Source organism: Dromiciops gliroides, chromosome 1 (genome assembly GCF_019393635.1).
Source record: "Dromiciops gliroides isolate mDroGli1 chromosome 1, mDroGli1.pri, whole genome shotgun sequence".
In the NCBI taxonomy this organism is placed as follows: Eukaryota; Metazoa; Chordata; class Mammalia; order Microbiotheria; family Microbiotheriidae; genus Dromiciops; species Dromiciops gliroides.
The window spans coordinates 9,505,262-9,526,145 of record NC_057861.1 but is presented as its reverse complement, the minus strand read 5'-3'; the positions used below and the strand labels follow the sequence as shown (position 1 = coordinate 9,526,145).

Genomic DNA, 20,884 nt, shown 5'->3' with positions numbered 1-20,884 from the left:
TATTTTGGTCAGTTCCAAAGTCTTTCAAAGCTGTTTATCTTTACAGTGTTGGTATTGTGTCACTTGGCCCTTGGTTCTGCTCATTTCATTGTACATCACTTGTACAGGTCTCCTCATATTTCTCTAAAACCACCCCTTTCATCATTTCTTACAGCACGGTAATATTCTATCACATTTAAATATCATCTTAGCCATTCTCCCATTGATGAACAGCCCCTCAGATTCCCAGTGTTTGTCACCACAAAAAGAATTGCTGTCAATATTTTTGTGCCGCCTTAGTCTGTTTTGCTTTGAACTAATCCCACCAGATTATCCTTGTTATTTTCCCCTCTTTCCCTTTTCCCTCCTGTTTTCCTGTTGAATGAAATATATTTCTCTGCCCAACTCTGTGTTTGTGTATGTGTGTATTATTCCCTCCTTTGATCAGTTCAGATGAGAGTAATTTTCAAGTGTCATTTGCTTTCTTCCCTTCCTCCTTGTTCTTATAGACTTTTGGGGGGGGGCAGGGCAATGAGGGTTAAGTGACTTGCTCAGGGTCACACAGCTAGTTAAGTGTCAAGTGTCTGAGGCTGGATTTGAACTCAGGTCTTCCTGAATCCAAGGCCGGTGCTTTATCCACTGTGCCACCTAGCTGCCCTCTTATAGACTTTTACTTGTACCCACCAGCTATATAAGATCATTTCCCTTAGCCTTCCTCTTCCTCACCTCATTCCTCTTCCTTCCCTTTTTACCCCTTAACCTTTTAATAAGACTTCATCTGTGACCCCAGATGATGATAGGGGTCAGAGAGAACACATGTATCACCTCCCCACATTAGAATGTAATTCGTCTTTGTTTAGTCCCTTATGATTGCTTATTCATGTTTATGTTTTTATTTTTCTCTTGCCTCCTGTGTTCACACTTCAAAATTTCTACCCACTTCTGGGCTTTTCATTAGGAATGCTTGGAAATCCTGTATTTCATTAAAGTTCATTCTTCCCCCAGATAATACTCAGTTTTATTGAATAAGTTATTCTTGGTTGTAAACTGTTCTCTTTTGCCTTCTGGAATATCATATTCCAAGTTCCCCCCTTGCTGTAGTGCTGGCTGCCAAATTGTTTATTATTCTGATTGGGTCTCCCCTGGACTTGAAGTCTTCGTTTCTAGAGGCTTGGAGTATGTTGTTTCTTTCTGAATCTTGGTTCTAGGTGTTCCTGGGAGTTTTCATTTTGGTGGGACTTCTTTCAGGAGGTGACTGACTTTGACTTCTGGTTCTAAGAGGTCTGGGAAGTCTTCTTTCTTGATTTTTAAAAATATGACACCTAGGTTGGGTTTTTTAAAAAAATTAATGATTTTCAGATATTTTAATGATCCTTAATTTTTTTCTCCTTATGTATTTTCTAGGTTAGTTCTTTTTTGCTTTGAGGTGCTTACCTGTTCTTCTATTTTTTCCAGTGTTTTTACTTTCTTTTAATATTTTTTGTTGTCTCATGGAATCATTGGCATTTTGATTTTCAGGGAGTTTGTTGCTTGGGCAAGGTTTTATGCCTTTTCTGCCTTTGTACCTTTTTATTTTCTCATTCTTCCATCCTAATTCCTAACTTTGTACCTTATTTTAGGGTCATATTGTATGTACTTCTGGAGGGAATGGCTAGGTTGGACTGATCCTACAGCTGCTTTCTTGGGGATTTTGAATGTATTATTACTCTCTCCGAGGCCACTTAGAGTGGGGACGTGTAGATTTTCAGTGTTCCAGATTGGTCTGATCCGGGACAAAGTCTGCTCACTGTCCCCTTGTTCTGAGCTCTACAGGTTGCTGACCTGGGATTGGGTTTGAGCAAAATGCCTGTGAGCTTGGCCCAGTGGGATTTTCAATAAACTGCTGCTGACCTCCACCCTTATCAGCTAGCTGGAAGACTCTGTTGGTTCAGAGCAACACAACTGTTAGACTTCCCTTTGTTCTGGGATTCCTGCCTCGGTAATTCTTCTACACTTCAGACTAGACTAGAAGCTAGAACTGAGACTGTTCCGCTTCTGAGGTCTGAGCCACTCTGCTGCTGCTCACTTCTGGACTTGTGCCTTGATGGGTACACAGCCTGCAACCTGTGCCTTCCCCGCACCTTGGAGTACCACCCCTGGGTACAGGCCCACTCCTCTGACCTAGAGCTGAGCAGTCAGTGACTGAGCTCCCATAAGGCACCTCTTCCTCCACCTACACAAGTCGAGGCCCTTCTCTGCTTTCTCTGGGACCTCTTCCTGCTCTGATGAAGAGCCTCTCCCTAGACTGGAATGCTCCATATGAGACACTCCTTGGCCCCAGTCTCTCTGTGTGTCTCCTTATGCCGGACAAGCTGGACTGAAAAAACGACTCACTGATCAGAATTCAATCTGGGGGATTTTCTAGATGTTTGCACAGATTGCTGAGGAGCCGTTCTCCTTCCTGCTCTTCCACCATGTTGGCTCTACCTCCCTCACAGTCAGACATGTGTAAATAGCAAGCTGGGTCCTTAAACTCGATTCTCTTGATTTCAGGAGCCTGGTGAGCTTTCTATCAGGCTGTTCTGTCATTGGTTAGCTTGGTAACCTTGGGTAAGATGATGGTGACTTTTCCCCTCAAACCTCACAGGGCACGGTGCTTCACATCTGTTGTGCATGAACTGTGGAATACTGAGCATTCTGGTCGCTATCTGTGTTACACCCCGACTAGACTCAGTCCCTGTCTTGTTAACTTTTAGTTTCCTCGACTGCCAAATGAGGGGCTACCTGGTTTCAGTGACACCATTCCCTGCTTCTACCTGTTTGTCCAGGTTATGTATGCCCCACCTGATTCCCAAAACACTGGACACTGGCCTGTGTATGTTTATTTACATATGCAGAAAATGCCAACTAGGAGATTTTACACTCATTAAGGAGTTGCCTTGTCCACCCTGGGGTTCTTTTCATGGCTTGTTCTTCCATCAGGCACCAAAGTAATGGGGCTGTCATTGCCCGCTGTGGGCAGCCCGAGGTCAGCTGGTGGGGCTGGCGGAATGCAGATGACGAGCACCTCGTGCAGTCCGTGGCCAAAGCCTGTGCCTCTGACTCCAGGTCAAGTAGTGGCAAGATACTGAATGGAAATTGCTCCAGAGAGTATTCCAATGGAGCTGACCTTTCAGATGTGGAATTTGGTAAGTTTGTTAGCCATTCTTCATTTTTGATCCTAACTGCTTGTGGATTCTCTCCCCCAACTCTGCAGAGTTTGGTACAAGAGCATGAAGGGAGATAATCCCTTGTTTGCATGGCCCAATTAAGCAACGCTGAATCCTGGCCCGAGATCAGGTCCTGGGATATTGGAAGCACAGGAAGTGTTGGGGTTTTTGCTGACTGAGCAGATGACCCTGTTTTACTTTACCTCCTGTTAAAAATCTTTCTGGAAGTGTAACGAAAAAGACACTAAATTCCAGATAAGGAAGGAACTGATTAAGTAGTTTTCCTTCTTACGAGCTGTCTTTGCCTCTCTGGACCTCAGATGCATCATGTTTAAAAGAAAAGAAAAAGGGTAGGGTGGGATTTGGGGAAGGGACCAAATGGTCCTGTCCAAGTCTTGGCTCTCCAAGGCCGACATTGAGGGGTCTTCTGCTTTGGGATGCTGATTCTCATCATCTAGGACAGTTGAAGCAGACCACTGGGGGAGTAAGAGAAGAGAGAAAAGAATCCCATGAACTGAGGTGTCATAATTGTCATAGATCATACCTGGCAATAATTGGTGACAGGTGAGTAGTTGTTTTCCTCCTGATTCTCCTTAGACTCTTCCCTGTCCAACGCTTCTGGAGCAGAGAGCTTAGCTGTCCAGCCTCAGAAGCTTTTAATCTTGGACGCACGTTCCTATGCGGCAGCTGTGGCGAACCGAGCCAAAGGGGGAGGCTGTGAGTGCCCAGGTGAGTGCCATGGCCCACGAGCCCTTTGTGCTGGTGAATCCAGCCACCTTCTCTATCGTTATCCTGAGACAAGAGGCCAGGACCCTAGGCCTGCTGTCTTTTTTTTTTTTTTTTTTAAGTGAGGCAATTGGGGTTAAGTGACTTGCCCAGAGTCACACAGCTAGTAAGTATTAAGTGTCTGAGGCCGGATTTAAACTCAGGTACTCCTGACTCCAGGGCCGGTGCTCTATCCACTGCGCCACCTAGCTGCCCCCGGCCTGCTGTCTTTTAATTCCTCATGTGGCCGTTTGGGAGGAGATAAATGGTGAATGAAACCACGCTCATCCTTTCCCTCCCATGTGCCAGCCTTCCTGGTGAGAAGGAGAAGGAATCCCCTTCCATTATTAGGGTTGTCCATGTTGAGAAGTTTGTTGTAATTGAACAAGACCTTCTCAGAGCCTTGGGGACCTCTCGCTGCACACAGACTGGTGGCTGCTTCTCTTTGGGGTTCCAGGGGTGCGCAGCAGATCCAGCAGCCATGGCCCCTCATGGAAGGCCCATAACAGCCCCTTGTCTGGGCTGGGAGAGAGCCTGGGCAGAATTTGTCTGTCCTTCATCTGTGTCCTCTGTAGGAGGATTAGCTAGGATTGGAAGATGAGAACACTCAGCCTTTCTTCACAGTGTTATTCCAGCCAGGGCAAAAAAGGGACTTTGGAGGCCCTGGGCTCGGGGATCCTGTGCAGAGATGCCAGTGTGGCACTCCCTCTCCTCCTCCCCCTCCCCCACATGTCTTACCCCTGCTGCTTTGGGGTACAGGGCAGGACAGGCAGGGCCTTTTCTCATCTACACATCACCCGGGCCCACTGAAGGTGCTGGGCAGACACTGCCTCCTAACGAAGGCCTTGTGCTTGTTGCTAGAGCCCCAGGCCTCACCCTGGCCTCCCTCTGCAGCTGCAGGGGTGGCTCACTCCCTTGCCCTGGTTGTGTGGCTTTCCAGTTCAGCACACTTGTGTTCTCTTCATTGTCGTTTTCTCCAGAGTACTATCCCAACTGCGAAGTGGTGTTTATGGGCATGGCAAACATTCATTCGATTCGGAAGAGCTTTCAGTCCTTGCGGTTGCTGTGTACACAGATGCCAGATCCGGGAAAGTAAGCATTGGCCCCCTTGTCCTGTGTCCCCTGCCTCTGACCCAGACACCCTGCAGTCAGGGACCCGCCTCTCTCACAGGGAGAAGCAGGTGGTGCCAGCATTCCTGTGCTTTAACCCATGAGGGAAACTGAGGCTAAGAGAAGGAAGTGACATGCTCAGGGCCTCTCAGCAGCCACTGTCAGCAGCACCAGCACTCAGATTCCTCCAGACCCTTCTCCACAGCATCAGGCACTATCATTCAAATACTGCTTCCCCTCCTCCTGACATCCTCCAGGGAGTTCATGCCTTTCCAGGAGTTGCTTCCTCAGCGGTTCTGGCCAGCCTGCATTAGCCTGGAGCTTCTCAGAGCTCAGCCTGGAGCAGTGAGTTCTGCAGTGGGGGCCGTGGGGACCTCCAGCTGCTAAGTGAATACGCGTGCCAGCCTCCCCCTTGGAGGCCGGGGGCTTTCCCTTCACATTTCTTGATTATTAGAGATGGAAGAAGTTGGTGAACTCGCAAGAATGAAGGTTCAATGATGCCTTGGCAGACTAGCTTTCTTTGTTTTCTGTGGCCATTTGAACGGCACTGATGAAAGGGGAGCTTTTTTACAAGAGAACTCTGATAGGCTCATGCTCACACTTGCCCTGCTCCATTTCCCATGAATCTCCGTGTGCTGCCTAAGGAAACACAGGGGCTACTGGGTGTGTGCCAGGGACTACAGACATTCCACCCCCTCCCCGGGGAGGCTCTTGGCCTGAGGGGGTCAGCCGTGGTCAGTGTTGAACTGAGAGCACTTGCACAGCAAACAGTTCGGCAGTCAGATCTAACCCGACTGACCCCAAGGAAATGGAGCCTCGAGTAGCCCCCGACAGAGTCCTTTGAGTGGGCCTACTCATGGAGCCGATGAGCCTGACTGATCCCCACCTCTCCAGCAGAGTCAGCACCCCAAAGGTCAGGCCCACAGCAGTCTGAACATAGTTGGTTGTTTGAAGGGAAGAGGCATAATGGGGTGTGGCCACATGCTCATCACATGGGGACTGCTGGCACACCGAGTCCAGAGACAAGCCGGCGTGTTTTCGTTGTCATCCTGGTGCTCCTTGGGCCTCCAGACACCAGCAACTTCCTTGTCACAGGAGATTTTGTGTTGGCACTGGCACCTGAACTGTGCTTAGAGGCAAGCTTGGATTCAGCATGTCTTCAGTGAGTAAGGAGCACGTTTCCCATTGGAGCCTACTTGTGCCAGGGAATGGAGATGGGCCGTGGGCTGTTGGACAGGGCATGGGCAGTAGGTTGGTTTTCCTGGCATGGAGAATCCCTGAAGGGGGCACACCAGGAAGGCAAGGCAGAGCCATGCTGAAGCCAGCGGGAATTTGTGCACAGCATGATGAGCATGATGTGTTTTAGGACTTTGGCTTTGGCAGCTGAGCAGAGGACAGATTGGAAAAGGGAGAGAAGGAAGGCTGCGGAGCTGATTAGAAAGCTCTGAAGAGGCAGGGCAGCCAGAGAGAAGAGCACAGATTCGATCAGACTTGGCTGTCGATGGCTAGGGTGATGGACGGATGGAAAAGGAAGCGTCTAGAGAGACTCCAGGGGTTTGAACGTGAGGGATTGGAGAGATTGAGGGGCCATCAGCATAGATGGGGAAGCTTGGAGAAGGGAGATGTGTGAATTCTGGACACGTGGAAGAAAAAACATCCAGCAGAACCGTCACCCCTGGAATAAAAGCAGTTGTCCAGTGGCCATGCCACCCAGCTGCATGTGGGGAGGACTGGCCCGCCATGGAGCGTTGTCACACAGTGGCGTGGCTGTCTCAGGAGGAAGGGGGCTACCCTCCCAGCAGAGGCCGGATGACCACTTATTTCTGACTTCTGAGAGAGCATCTGTGAGAAGAAAGATTGGGGTCTAAGATGATCTAAGGACGAGTCTGTGCTGATGAATGCCAGCCTACATTTCTATGACACCTGGTAATCACAGACACAGGCCAGAAATCATCTGGTGAAAGGAAACTGAGATTCAGAGGGGTGTCCCCAGATCGCCCACTGTGTTCCCTGACATCATCGTCTACGGCCTCCCTGATGGCCTCTCGGCCCCTTACTCAGAGGCAGGCCCCTAATTAGGACTTCCTTCCCTCACTGAGCTGGAGCTGCTGCCCTGCACCTGCTGCTGACAGCTGTTCTTTTCATCCCAACGATCCTTGGGACCCTGTAGGCTCTTTGGCCGCTGTTGTAAGAGAGCCTTGTGAGACACTGGCACAGAGTGATGGCTGGCATTTCTAGGAGGAGGCCACAAGTGGATCGTTTGTCCTGGGCCCGCCTTCTGTCCCCATGCTGAGAGTTCTTTGGGCTTCCCAATGCCCTTGTCCTGTGCAGGGTCACCAGGGAGGAGCCAGGCCTTCCCTGTGGGTGAGGGGAAGACTCGAGCTCCCAATGCTGCTTTGCTCCTCACCTGTTGAGTGCTCCTTCCGCAGTACTAGGCTGCCCATTGGGACAGTCTTTCAGCTATTTGAGGATAGCCGTCATGGTGATGGTGGTGATGATAATGACAACACCACGACGACTGCCAAGGAGCAAGCGAGAATGTGCAGAGAAGTTGGAACTGGGATAGTGGGTTCTTAGGCCGGCTGCACTTGGGATGGCAAGGCTCCCCGGAAGAGCAGTGGCAGAACTCTGGGTGTTGGCAGTGCTTGTAGACCAGGACATAAGCTGTGCTGGGCTTGGGGGGGGGGGGCTCCAGCTTATGGCCCCAGCATTTGCCCTGGCCAGGAGCCGCTCGCTCAGGCCCAGCCCCCTGCACACACTGAGTCTCCTAGAGGGCTCTGGCTACAAGAGTGACTTTTCAGGCCCTTGTGCATTATTACTTGTGATGTTCCTGGTCTCCTCCTAGTAGGGGGCTGTAGGCAGGATCTCAAAATGAGGGCATGCTCCTAGATGATACTGCAATTTCTTGTTAGGTTGTTCAGCATTTCAAGGGAAGAAATAATGGATAATTGTTCTTCAATTGGGTGTGTTCTCAAGCACGTTGCAGGAAGCCCACAGGCTTGAGTTCTCCCCTGTCATCACAGATCTCTCTGTCTCTATCTCTCTAGCTGGCTTTCTGCTCTCGAAAGTACCAAGTGGCTGCAGCACCTGTCAGTGCTGCTGAAGTCGGCCCTGCTGGTCGTCCATGCCGTGGACCGAGATCAGCGGCCGGTGTTGGTGCACTGCTCTGACGGCTGGGATCGGACCCCACAGATCGTGGCGCTGTCTAAGCTCCTGCTCGATCCCTACTATCGGACCATAGAGGTGTGTACGGAGAGAGGTGTTTCTGTTGGTCATACTGGGGGTCGGTTCTTGGAGAGGCTGCTCTCATGGCTTCCAGCTCCCGGCGCTGTTCCCCACTGCCCTTTGCTTTCAGTATTACCTCATAGCAACCCCCTCCAGCTAAACTAGAGCACTCCCCCTCCTCCACATGTATCTCCTTCTTCACCTCCGTGCTTTTGTTCAAGCCGTTTTCTGCTGGCATCTTGTTCACCCTTTAGGACCCAGGTCTGGTGAGACTTCTGCCAGGAAGGCCTTCTCTGGGCTCCTCAGGTAGAGGTGCTCTCTCCTTCCTCTGACTGTGAAGCCCATTGTTCTCTCCTTTGTATTAGAGTCATCTGTGTACGTGCCTTCCCCCCCTGCAAGCAGCCTAGCTTGTCTTTGTATCTGCTGCTCTGGGGCCTTGAACCTCCTGGGCTCTCCCCCAAATCAAGCAACCAGAGGGTCTAGGGCCTGTTTTCTCTGGACATCTGGCTTCCCTGAGAAAGGGCAGGGTCACGCCAGCGAAATGCCATATGGACAGGGCACTGTGACTCCAGGAATATTTTTTGCATTACTGAGCACTGATAGAGGGTACATTTAAGAAACTTGGGCTAACAAGAGTCGGGCTGGCAGGGCAGAGAAATCCTGGGGCTGGCGGAGCCCATCAAGGGACTCTCAAGTTCCACTTTGAGGATCTAACAGAGCAAAGGTGGGGCTCGCACCGCCGAGGCGGCCGGGCTCACAAGGAGCAGCACACTGACCGGCTCTGCTTCTCTTTCCCCTCAGGGCTTCCAGGTACTGGTGGAAATGGAATGGCTCGATTTTGGCCATAAGTTTGCCGATCGCTGTGGCCACGGGGAGAACTCGGATGACCTGAATGAGCGTTGTCCCGTGTTTCTGCAGTGGCTGGACTGTGTCCACCAGCTCCAGAGGCAGTTCCCTTGCTCTTTTGAGTTCAATGAAGCATTCCTTGTAAGTCTGGGGCTCTTTGGTTAGGTGGGGCAGCGGGCTTGAGAATTGGTTGGTGGCGGGGAAGGGGCGGGATGGGCAGATGAGGGTGGAAAAGTTCTTTTTTATTTTGGCGGGGCAATGAGGGTTAAGCGACTTGCCCAGGGTCACACTGCTAGTAAGTATCAAGTGTCTGAGGCTGGATTTGAACTCAGGTCCTCCCAAATAGAGGGGCCAGTGCTTTATCCACTGCGCCCCCTAGCTGCCCCGTGTATATACCATTAAATGCACATGTATGTAATGTGTGTAGAATGAGGTGCCTTGGTGGAGTGAAGAGAGAGTCAAGAAGGCCTGGCTGGTCTGAGCTCTGCCACAGACAGATGCTGCTTGGAGGGCGAGCCCCTAACCCCAACAGTGCTCACAGGGCTCTCTGTGACCATCAGTCGCAGGACAGAGCAGCTCAGCTTCTATCCAGGATTTCCTCCCTTCTTAGTCCCCAACATGAGTGACATCACAGGTACAGAAGAGGGGCGTGTGCACACCAAGCAGCTTGCAAAGCTTCAGGTGTCGTGCGTATTTAGGGTTATTCATTTTCCTCATAGATGGAGCCACCGTCTGGTCACAAAACAGCCTGGGCTATGTTGGGTGTGGTTACCTGAGACCATAGGAGACTTGGCTTTGTGTTTGAGCTGCAGCAGAGGAGGCCCAATGGCCACCTGCTTGCCAGGGTTGGGGCGTCGTCGGGCAGCCTTCTCACTGGGAGGGGCCGTGCCCAGCTGCGGGCGAGTCAGGGAGTCCTTGGACCAGGGGCCTGGAGAGCCCTTTGAGTTCTTGTGTCTGTGACTTTTAGGAGAAGTTAGGACAGTTTAGGGAAAGGCCCAGTGGACACCCTGAGGGTATCCTGGTTTGGGGTGTTTTCTCTGGGGCACCAGTTGGGCCTCCTGTTTCATGACACTGAGGCTGCTGAAGGTTTACATAGCAAGAGGCTCCTACTTTTTGGTGCTGCTGCTGCCGGAGGAGGCAGAGTCATTTTCCCTGTTGTGAGATTCTGAGCAAAGAGGACCTTCCCATGTGGTTAGGATGGCTCTCTAACTTCTTTGTTGTGTCTCTGGGCCTTCGGTTGTGCTTTGAGAGTGTCCCGTGTCAAAGATAAGGGTACATGGATAGTCTTGGGGATTCACTTTCTGCAGTGGCTTGCTGGGCTCCTCACAGAAGGCTGGGAGGGAGCCGTGCCCAATTTCCCAGGAGTGGAGCATAAACTGATCCACGGGGATATTTTTTGGGTCAGCGGAGAGCGGCCCACCTTGATGGCCAGCCTTCTTCCAGCTCACATCCTGGTTTTTTGACGTTGCTGTGTTGGTTCTCTACAGGTCAAGTTGGTACAACACACCTACTCTTGCCTCTTTGGAACATTCCTGTGCAACAATGCGAAGGAGAGAGGAGAAAAACACACTCAGGAACGGACCTGCTCTGTCTGGTCTCTGCTTCGGGCAGCCAACAAGGCCTTCAAGAACCTGCTCTATTCTTCTCAGTCAGAAACTGTAAGTCTGTCTCAGCCTTTCTGGGGCCACTCCCCCTCTGTCCACTTGTTCTCTCCACCTAGAGCCTGCTTCCTGAAAAGACCTGGGCTGCAAGCAGGGTCCGCTTCACGTTTGACCCCCACGCAGTGTTTGTAGAGAGTCTGACACTTAGAAAGCATGTTCTTGTCATGCTCTGACTCACAGTTCTCTGAAGCAGACACAGTGAAGGTTCTTATCCTTAGAATGTTCATATGAAAAGGGAGGCCTGTTGTGGGTCTCCCTTTGTGCATTGCTCCAGATCACAGAGCTGGGCTTCGAGCCCAAGGCTGTGCCATTGGGGTCAGGTGCATCTGAATCTTTCCTGTGGTCTCCTTCTGACCCCTTGCTCTGTGTCGTCCATTTGGCCTTTGGCCTGTAGAGGGAGCTTTGCCCATCACAGCGTTTGCTCACACATCCTTCCAGCCCTGGATACCTACCCGGCCTCCAGTTATTATACTTACTGCAGTCATCTCTTTGTATCTTTGAAATGGAAAGCAGAAATTAAGAGCTGACTGTGTTGAGGGGTGGGGGTGGGCGTGTCCAAGCCTTTGTCTTGTGGAGTCTGTGTCTGGTGTGTCTAGGGCAGTGTGTCTCTGTACATGTGTGTTTGTACAAAGAAAGAGGTTGAGATTCTGGGCTCATTTGCAGAAAAGATCATGCGCTTTCCCGCACTGTTCTCCCCCTTCCCCCCAAAGGTAACAGCCTTCTTGAAGGGATAGTTAGCCAAGGTAGGGAGTCCAGTAATGTGGATATTAAGCTATGCTAATATTCCCTTTGTCAGAGGAACTGACTGGCTTGGTTGGCTCCTTCATATGCATATCACTAGATGCCAGCCATCACCATAAAGATTGAAGCCAGCTGTCCCTGCCACTTCCACCCCCTTCCTGCTTTCCTCGGGCCTCCTTTCACCATGATTCATTTTGGGAATCCTGTAAGACAGACTTAACTGCATTTTGTGAAGTCATGTGGAAGACCAGCTTGTGGACCAAGGGAGACGCCAGTCACAGGAGAACAGGCACCTTCCTTTCTCATGCAGTCAAGTCGGGCGTCAGTTAGTAAACATTGATTAAGCTCCTGCTGTGTTTAAGTGCTAGGGAGACAGAATGAGGAGCTAACTGATCATCTGATGGGAAAGACAGCACACGGACAATATGGACTAACAAGTTCTTTAGAGTTTAGAGAAGCAGGAGTTGACTGAAGAGAGAGAAGACACTAGAATTAAGAGGGACCTGGAAAGGCTTCCCTTAGCAGACGTCTTAGCTGGTACAGGAAGCCAGGAGTTAGAGGTGAGGGGAGCACTGGGGGCCTGGGAGCCAGCCAGGGGCTAAGCCCAGAGCTGAGAGGCAAATACCAGAGAGAGAGAGAGGGCTGGGGCCCCATGGAGGTCATTGGGTAGGGGAGGGACACCCTGGGACCTGCCCTCTGGGAAAACCACTTGAGTGGCTCAATGAAGGATGGACTACAGAGGGGAGAGGCTGCAGTCAGCAGACTCACCTGCAGGCTTTGGTCCTGGTGTGAGGCGATGAAGGTAAGCACCAGGGTGGGGGCAATGTCAGAGGAGAGGAGGGGGCGTGTTCAGGAGATGCTGCAGAGGTGAAATGGACAAGCCTTGACAACAGCTTGGATGGGGGGGTGGGGGGGTCAAAGTGGTCAGAGATGGGAAGGAATGAAGGATGACCCCAAAGTTGTGAACCTGAGAGACTGGAAGTGTTGACTTCTATAGGGATGGGGAGGGTATAGGGAGAAAGATCTGTTTTGTTCTGTGTTGGACACGTTGGGTTTAAGATGTCTGCTGAACATCTAGCTCAGGTTGTATCTGGGTGAAGTGAGATGAGGAAGAAGAGAGGAAGTGGGTGGCAATTGGCCTCAATTTTTTTCTGTAAAATCTGAGGTTCTCAAGCTCTTAGCTGAGAGAGGAGGGAGAGGGGGAGTCAGAGTCATGGGGGATTTGAGGAGGGATAAAAAGGGCTGTAAGAGCCACTGTGGAGAAAGAACTGATGGTATCTGAAAACAGATTGAAGCATAATTTTTTTTTTTACAGTTCCTTAATCTGAAGTTTTGTTTTTATCTGTTTTCTCTCACAACCTAGCTAATGTGGAGATGTTTTCCATGACTACTCATGTATAACTTATATTGAATTGCTTGAGTTCTTAGGGGTGGGGAGTGGGAAGGGAGGGAGGAAGAGAAGTTGGAACATACACAGTTTAAAAAAAAATTGATGTCAAAATTTTGTTTTTACATGTAATTTGGAAAATAAAATTCTAGACAAAAAAAATCACAGATGATCAGCAGAAAAAAATTTAGACAATAGCTGCAGGAAATTTACAGGTTAACAAAAACATGTGAAAAATTAATTGCTTATCTATATAATAAAATCCAATAAGCAATAATAAAGAGGAAAATCCCATTAAAATAGCACCACAATTCATAAAATGTTTCAGAATCAAGTAGTCAAACCCTCTCAATATTTACACATATTTAACAATAAAGTGTCCCTAAAAGAAAAACAAAACACACACACACACACACACACACACACACACAGCCTGTGCAGAGGGGAAGAGTGAGGTGGCATGGCAGGGATTGCTGAGCAGCAGTGAGGGCCCAGTTGAGGCCATGTAACATAAATTTGTAGGTGAAGCTAGTGCCACAGACATGTTGTCTAATCCAGATGACTTGTGAAGGAATAAAGAATACCAGACCATTTGAATGCATCACGTTTTCTTATCCTGGTGAAACTTCACAGTGGCACGTAGCCGTCCAGACAGCTTCCACTCCAGGCTATGGACACTTAGCTGGCCAAAGGACAGCAGGCCTGGAGCTGGTATTTCAACTAAATGTTTATGGTCAGGAAACAATACAGACTAGATTGGGTAGGACTTAGAACTGCAAGGGATCGCTTGCTTTCTCAGAAAAGCAAAGGTAGTCTTTTTAAAAAAATTTTTTCACTTAAACATTTATTTTTCTCTCCTATCCCTCTCCACATTAGAAAAGCAAAAGCAAAAAGCAAAACCCTCATAACAAATATACATAGTCAAGCAAAACAAATTCCACATTGGCCATGCCAAAAAAATATCTTAAGTCCATCACCTCTTGGTCTCATGGGTCCTCTGGGATGGTAGTCGATCACTGCGTCGATTGGAGTCTTTCAACGTTTGTCTTTACAGTGTTATTGTTAGTGTCTAAATTGTTCTCCTGGTTCTCACTTCATTCTGATCAGTTCATACAAGTCTCCCAAGGTTTCTCTGAAACTGTCTCTTTTGTTATTTATAGTGGCCTGAAGGCCTGAGTTCAAATCCAGCCTCATGCATTTACTTGCTATGTGACACTTAACCTATTTGCCTCAATTTCCTCAAATGTAAAATAGGGCAAATAATAGCGCAGACCTATTAGCACAGTTGTGCGGATCAGCTGAGATAACAACTGTCAATTACTGAACATAGTGCTTAGCACATTAATACATGCTTAATACATGCTTATTTTCCCCACCAGCACACCCTGTTGGGGTGTAGGCTTAGTAATATTATTCCTGGGTTGTGCCTTTTGGGACATAGCTCCACATCACTTTCCATAATGACAACTCCACCAAGAGTGCATTAATGTTCCTGTTTCCCCATCACCTCTCCAGTAATTAGGATTTCCCTTTTTTTTTTTTTTTATCTTTGCCAAGCTATTGAGTGTAGGATAGAACCTCTAAGTTGATTTATTTTGCATTTCTCTAATTAGCAACTGGGAGAATTTTTTCATAGGGCTATTGGTAGTTTGGATTTCTTTGTTTGAAAACATATTCATATCATTTGATCATTTACCTGTTGGGAAATGGCTTTTAATTCTTGTAAATTTGAATAATCTATACCTTAAGTATCTTTTTTTGCTTCATTTTATGCATTTATCTTTTAAAAATTTTTTTATTTTCAGTTCCAAATTCTTCCTCCGCCTCCCATTCATAAGGCAAGAAATGTTTTTCCATATTAACCATGTTGAGAAAAGAAAAAAAGCAAGAAAAAGAGAGTGAAAGAAAAATCTGCTTCAGAGTGCATCAGTTTTTTCTCTGGAGGTGGCAAGCATTTTTCTTCATGAGTCTTTTTAAATTGTCTTGGATCATTATTTTATAAAATTAGAGTGTCTTAGTAGTTCACAGTTGATCATCATACAATACAGTTATGAATGTACAACCTTCTCCTGGTTCTGCTCATTTCACTTTACATCTGTTCATTTAAGTCTTCCCAGGTTTTTCTGAGAGCATCCTGCTTTCTTACAGCATAGTAAATTCCAGCACAGTCATACCACAACTTGTCTAGTTATTCCCCAATTAATGGACATGCCCTGCAATTTCCAATTCTTTGCCACCACAAAAAGTTACTATCAATATTTTTGTGCAAATAAGTTTTTTTCCCTTTTTTAAAGTCACTTTGGGATGCAGACCTAGCAGTGGTATTGCTGGATCAAAGGGTATGCTCACTTTGATAGCTCTTTGGGCATAGTTCCAAATTGCTCCCCAGAATTGTTGGGTCAGTTCACAACTCCACCAACAGTGCATTAGTGTCCCGGCTTAAAATTTTTTTTATTTATTTATTTGGTGAGGCAATTGGGGTTAAGTGACTTGCCTGGGGTCACACAGCTAGTAAGTGTTAAGTGTCTGAGATCGGATTTGAACTCGGGTCCTCCTGAATCCAGGGCCAGTGCTCCATCCACTGCGCCACCTAGCCGCCCCTCTACGTTAATTTAATTTAATTTATTTATTTATTCTCGGTGTTGTTTTAATGTGCACTTCTCTAATTTTTAGTGATTTTGTTCCTTATGTATCTTGAAAAGGTGGTCTTAGAGAAAATTACTGTAAAGGTTTTTTCCCCAGTCGAAAGTTTTAGAGGGAAGAGGTTTTCCCTGTGTTATGTGCTGGTCAGTGGCTTTGCCAGGGACTGAGATGAGTCCCGTGCTCTCTCCATTCCAATCAGCTGCCTTCCAGCAGAAGCTTCCATTTCATTGATTTTTCAAGTATGTTCCAGCCTCTCGGGGACATGAGCACATGCTTCCACTTGTTCCCCCTTCAGGTGCTCTATCCAGTGTGCCATGTGCGAAACCTAATGCTCTGGAGTGCCGTGTACCTCCCATGTCCCTCCCCTTCCACGCCTGCCGATGACACCTGTGCCCCGTACCCAGTGCCTGGTGCCAGTCCTGAAGATCAGCCTCTGAGCAGGTGAGCTGTGGGCCCTGGCAGCCTGGGTTGTCGAGCCAGTGTGGGGATGGGGATGGAGATGAGGATGTGGAGAGAAGGCGGTCAGCGTGATCTGTGGATGAAGCATCTGTAGTGGTCAGAAGGTTTTCAGATTGATTGTGAAGCCGCACTCCCCCAGAAGTGTTTATGGCCAGCTGATTACTGAGGGACTCACTACATGTGGGTAATGTGCACACGCGCACGCATGCACGCACGCACACATGCGCGCCCTGCCCTTTGCTCAGTTTATTCCATTTGGGTTTGAAAGGCAGTTGCAGTGTGTGCGGCTCAGGTGTTTGTCATGGGCACCCAAGGATGGTGTCAGGTTCATTCATCTTCCTCACACTTATAGAGCATTGAATCTTCCCATCCAGCCTTCTTTGTGAGCCCACACTCCTGCTTTCCTTTCCCACTGTTCCATCAGCATCACACAACTAGAGCATTGGGGATGTTTCCCAAGAGCACTTGGGGGGGGGGTCAAGAGCTGCCGTGAGCTCGGCGACGTAACAGTGACCAGCTAGTCGTGATGCCTCTTGGCGAGGTTCTAATCCCCTGCACTCTCCCTTCCCAGGCTACCAAAGACTCGGTCGTTTGACAACCTGACCACAGTCTGCGACAGCAACATGCCCCCGACTGGCCGGCGCAGCAGCGACCCTAGCCTCAATGAGAAGTGGCAAGAACATCGGCGCTCTCTGGAGCTGAGCAGCCTGGGCAGCCCGGGGGAGGAGCCCTGTGACGGGGACAGTTTGGGCAGACAGGCCAAGGCTTTGGTGGGAGCTGAGCTCTCAGTGGCTGCTGGTGTGGCAGAGGGGCAGATGGAAAACATTCTGCAGGAGGCCACTAAAGAGGATGGGGGGCTGGAGGAAGCCCCCCTGAGGAGTGGTGCCCAGGTGGTGGAGACCAAAGAGGAGGCTGCCCTGGACAAGAAGGGCCAGCGCGAGGACACGGAGCTCTGCAAGAAACCAGAGTCGGCCCTGGTGGCTCTGATGACATCTCCGGGAAACAGCACGCATCAGCTCTTGGCGGGTTTCCCTGGGCACCCCGAAGAGCCTGGGGCTCTGCCAAGCCGTGCCCAGGAGCCCCCTGAGAGGGACGGCCTGCAGGAGGTTCTTGGAGAGGGGCCTGGGAATAGTGGCACTCCCCAGGATGTGGATGCCCCCCTGCACCCTGAGCTCCCCTATGGCAGCTCCCTGCCCACAGCAATCCCACTGGGAGCACGAACATGCACTGTGGAAAGCTCTGTGGAAACATTAACAGAAGGGGAGGCCAAAGCCGATCAACTCCCCCAAGGTCCCGGTCACAGACCGTGCCTCCTGGACAGTGGGGATGACGATCTTTCTCGAGCTGATGGGGAGCAGCTGGTGGACAGGGCCAGGGTGGGATCCAAAGTAGCCAGGACTTCCCCCAGCCCAATGCCTTCTTCCTGTGCCTTGCCCGTGGCTGAATGTAAAGAGGAGATTGTCTGTAATGGCGACCTGGAGATGGAGAACAAGGCCGTGGAGAGCCCCGTGGGGCTAACGGTGCCCCAGAGATACCCTGCCCCAAACGGACATTGTCTGGACGGAGAGCGTGCTCGCATCAAAGGGCCCTGGAGCCGACGGGTGTCTGCTGCTAGCGGTGGCTCTGCCCAGCTCCCCTCGCGGAGCGGGCACCCCAAGTGGCTGCAGAGCCAGCCGGGCAGGCAGCTGGTGGCCAGCAGTCCGGACCAGCCCACTCGCAGTCACCTGGACGACGACGGCATGCCCGTCTACGCGGACGCCATCCAGCAGCGCTTGCGCCAGATAGAAACGGGCCACCAGCAGGAAGTAGAGACCTTGAAGAAGCAGGTGCAGGAGCTGAGAAGCCGCCTGGAGAGTCAGTACCTGAACAGCTCCCTGCGCTTCAATGGGGACTTTGGGGATGAAGTGGTGAGTATGCTGGGCCTCATCAGGCGCCGCCGCCTACAGAGACTGGGCTCCGGCCCCAGGGCCCGGCGCCTCTCCTGCTCAGAGTCGGGAGATTGGTAAGGAGCCGCCTCAGCAGCTGGTTTCCTGAAGGGGCTCTCCCCAAGGCAGGTTTTGAGGGGAAGGTGGCAAGAGAGCAAGGGCCAGAGAGCCCCCGGCCAGCCTGTGCTGGGGCCGCCGCAGTCGCATCCGTCCATCGGCTTGTCGTGCTCCATCTTGCTTGCATGGGGGGGGGGGGGGGTTCTTTGAGGGGAGCGTGAGGACAGCCAGAGCCATTGCGTGTGCAGATGTCTCCCGAGGCAGAACCGCACTCACTCAGAAGGACTGGCACAGCTGGAGAGAAGCTTAGTTTGTGGGGTTAGCACCAAGGAGAAAGCGTTCATTGAATGGACTCGCTGTCCCCTGCCCAGGTGGTCACACTGCCACCGATGAGGGAGGAGCCAGAGCGCCTCGCCCTGCCCTGGCTCTGGGATTGTAAGCATGCATTCATTAAAGGCGGGCTTGTCCAACCATTTCCAAGTGAGAGCGACTTTTCAGTCTTTGTCTCCATGTTGCTGGATTCTCATTTTCCCAAGGATCCCTCAGAGAAAGGAGGTCAGGTGCAAAGCGCTCGGTTTGAGCGAGGCCTGGATGCTTTGACTGTGGCCAGAGCCATAGCCGCGCCCCCCCCCCCCCCCCCCCCCCCCGCCAGAGGCTCATCACCCTGTGAACACGGCTCCCACCTCCCTTCCCCTCCAGCTCCAGACCCCTCTTTAGTCCCACCATCCCAAGGGAGATCACGCTCGTTCAGGGTTACTGCGGCCCAGAGGCGAGGCCCACTTAACACTTAGCTGTCCTGGACCCCCTGCTCCTTCTTTTAAGGCACCAGTGGACTGTGACCCCCACACCATTTCACTGGTCCTTCTAGAGGTCAGCAGCCCCCAAAGCAAGTGCATCTCGGCCCCCAGCTCCCCTCGCTGTTCCCCGGGGAGGAGGGACCGGTTCGTTCTGTTCAGCTGTGTTTGTTTGCCAACAGACCTCAATTCCCGACTCGGAAAACAATGTGGATCAGAGCTGCTTGTCTTGCTGCAGCACAGAGGTTTTCTCTGAAGCCAGCTGGGAGCAGGTGGATAAACAGGACACCGAGGTACAGACTCACTCCCTGTGCTGCTAACCGTCGAGCTGTTTGTGATCTCCCCAGCCCCCTTCCGCTAGGGCAGGACCCCCGGCACAGCCCGGCGCCTTCTCCGCCGGCTCTCTAGCTCCACACGACCTCTGAGAAGCAGCAGGAAACAGCCACAGGCCAGGCACTCTCTATCACGGGCCCGCTTGGGCCCTAGGCTGCAGTAGGGAACCGGGGAGCTCTTGGCTGCTTCTTTTCTCTGAGGGGCATCTGGTGGAGATGGTTTGGACGCCTTTCTTTTAGTGATGACTCCGAGCCGAAGGAGCCAGCGTCGGCCCTTGCTCTCCTCTGCCTCGGCTCGGCCCTCTCAGGCCAGACACCGGGGCCCCTCTGGCTAACCTGGCTCTGTCTTTGTCCTACAGATGACCCGCTGGCTCCCTGACCACCTGGCTGCTCACTGCTACGGCTGCGACAGTGCCTTCTGGCTCGCCAGCAGAAAGCACCATTGCAGGTAACCACTGCTACCCGGCTGCCCTGGCGGGTCCCACACTGGAGGTGTGCTCCACCTTGGTCAGGCCAGCTTCCTGTGGATTGGAAAGAATGAGAGCCACCATCATCCTCCCTCCCCCATGTCCTAGTATGAAATCCCTTCCTTCTCTGCCCAGGAGACCCCAGGTCTCCCCTTCCTGGGCGTGCTGATGGAGAGGCTCCCAGAGAGCCATGGAGCGAGAGGCCCTTTGCGGAATATGTCGGGGGCCTCTCCCCTCCTTCCCCCCTCCTTCCTCATGCTGCATTCTGGGCACTTTCCTCTAGGCCACATCGTGTCTTTCCTGAGTTTCTGGGCTTCTGAGGGTTGTCGTGGACTCCTGTCCTTTGCCTCTCTGTTTTAGATTGTGCTGCTGTTGCTTTTTTGTTTTTGTTTTTGTTTTTCTTCCCAAACACAGTAAAATAATGAAACCAGCTCAAAGAGAAGTAGTGTGTCTGTGACCTCAGGACACACCCCCTCCCCCAGTGTGCCTGGGCGGGCGCTAAATTCCCTGCTCCTTATTCCATTCCAGCTCCTGTTACAGACACATGTGATTAAAATCTCAGTGCTCCCTTAGAACATCAATAGAGCCCATTAAAAACTGGAAGGAGGGGCAGCTTGGTGGCGCAGTGGATAGAACACCGGCCCTGGAGTCAGGAGGACCTGAGTTCAAATCCGGCCTCAGACACTTAACACACACTTACTAGCTGTGTGACCCTGGGCAAGTCACTTAACCCCAATTGCCTCACTAAAAAAAAAAAAAACTAAACTAAAAACTGGAAGGAGCTTAGAACATGGACTGTTAGGGGGCAAGCATCCCTTAGTGAACGAACATTACTATTTGAGAGAGCCCGCTTTATTTAAAGTACTGTGCAAAGCATGGAATGTCAGAGGTGAGCAGGACGTTGGAACCTAGAGCATTAGGGGTGGACGTCCGGAGTGGGGACCTGAGCCCCCAGAGGGAAAGTGACATGGCTGAAGTCACATGGCCATCTAGGGGCAGTCAAGACACCAGCCTCGGTCTCCTGCCACCAGTACAGGCTTCCCACCATGCCCCACGGGGCCCCTCAGGATTTCTTAACCTGCCCCTGCCCCTGCCCCTGCTCCTTCTCACTTAGCTTGGCCAGCTAGCTCTGAGCCTGAGAGAGGAGACACCCTCAGGAGCTAAAGCTTCCTCTGTTGGCATTGCCGTCCTCTAAAGACCTAATGAACAAGTTGGTCTGTGATTGGCTTGAGGGGGTTGGCTGGGGAATAATCCAAAAAGCGTGGGAGAAGCAGCTCAGCCCCAGAAGGTGACCGCTGTGGCCAA

At 50.9% G+C, this 20,884-nt stretch overlaps 1 protein-coding gene across 9 annotated transcripts in view; it reads left to right on the top strand.

Moving 5' to 3' along the window:
- Nucleotides 1–20,884, top strand: part of MTMR3 (myotubularin related protein 3) — a 167,883-nt gene that overhangs the window by 142,927 nt on the left and 4,072 nt on the right. For 5 of the 9 annotated variants that reach the window (XM_043979583.1, XM_043979574.1, XM_043979604.1 and 2 more), the window contains 10 exons: nucleotides 2,941–3,146; nucleotides 3,765–3,896; nucleotides 4,913–5,024; nucleotides 8,090–8,285; nucleotides 9,069–9,254; nucleotides 10,601–10,771; nucleotides 15,841–15,986; nucleotides 16,576–17,911; nucleotides 18,963–19,073; nucleotides 19,472–19,560. In XM_043979583.1, coding sequence (XP_043835518.1) covers nucleotides 2,941–3,146; nucleotides 3,765–3,896; nucleotides 4,913–5,024; nucleotides 8,090–8,285; nucleotides 9,069–9,254; nucleotides 10,601–10,771; nucleotides 15,841–15,986; nucleotides 16,576–17,911; nucleotides 18,963–19,073; nucleotides 19,472–19,560 — 2,685 coding nt within the window. The remainder of the gene's footprint in view (nucleotides 1–2,940; nucleotides 3,147–3,764; nucleotides 3,897–4,912; nucleotides 5,025–8,089; nucleotides 8,286–9,068; nucleotides 9,255–10,600; nucleotides 10,772–15,840; nucleotides 15,987–16,575; nucleotides 17,912–18,962; nucleotides 19,074–19,471; nucleotides 19,561–20,884) is intronic. The other 4 variants (XM_043979590.1, XM_043979618.1, XM_043979612.1 and 1 more) reach the window with 1 other exon arrangement.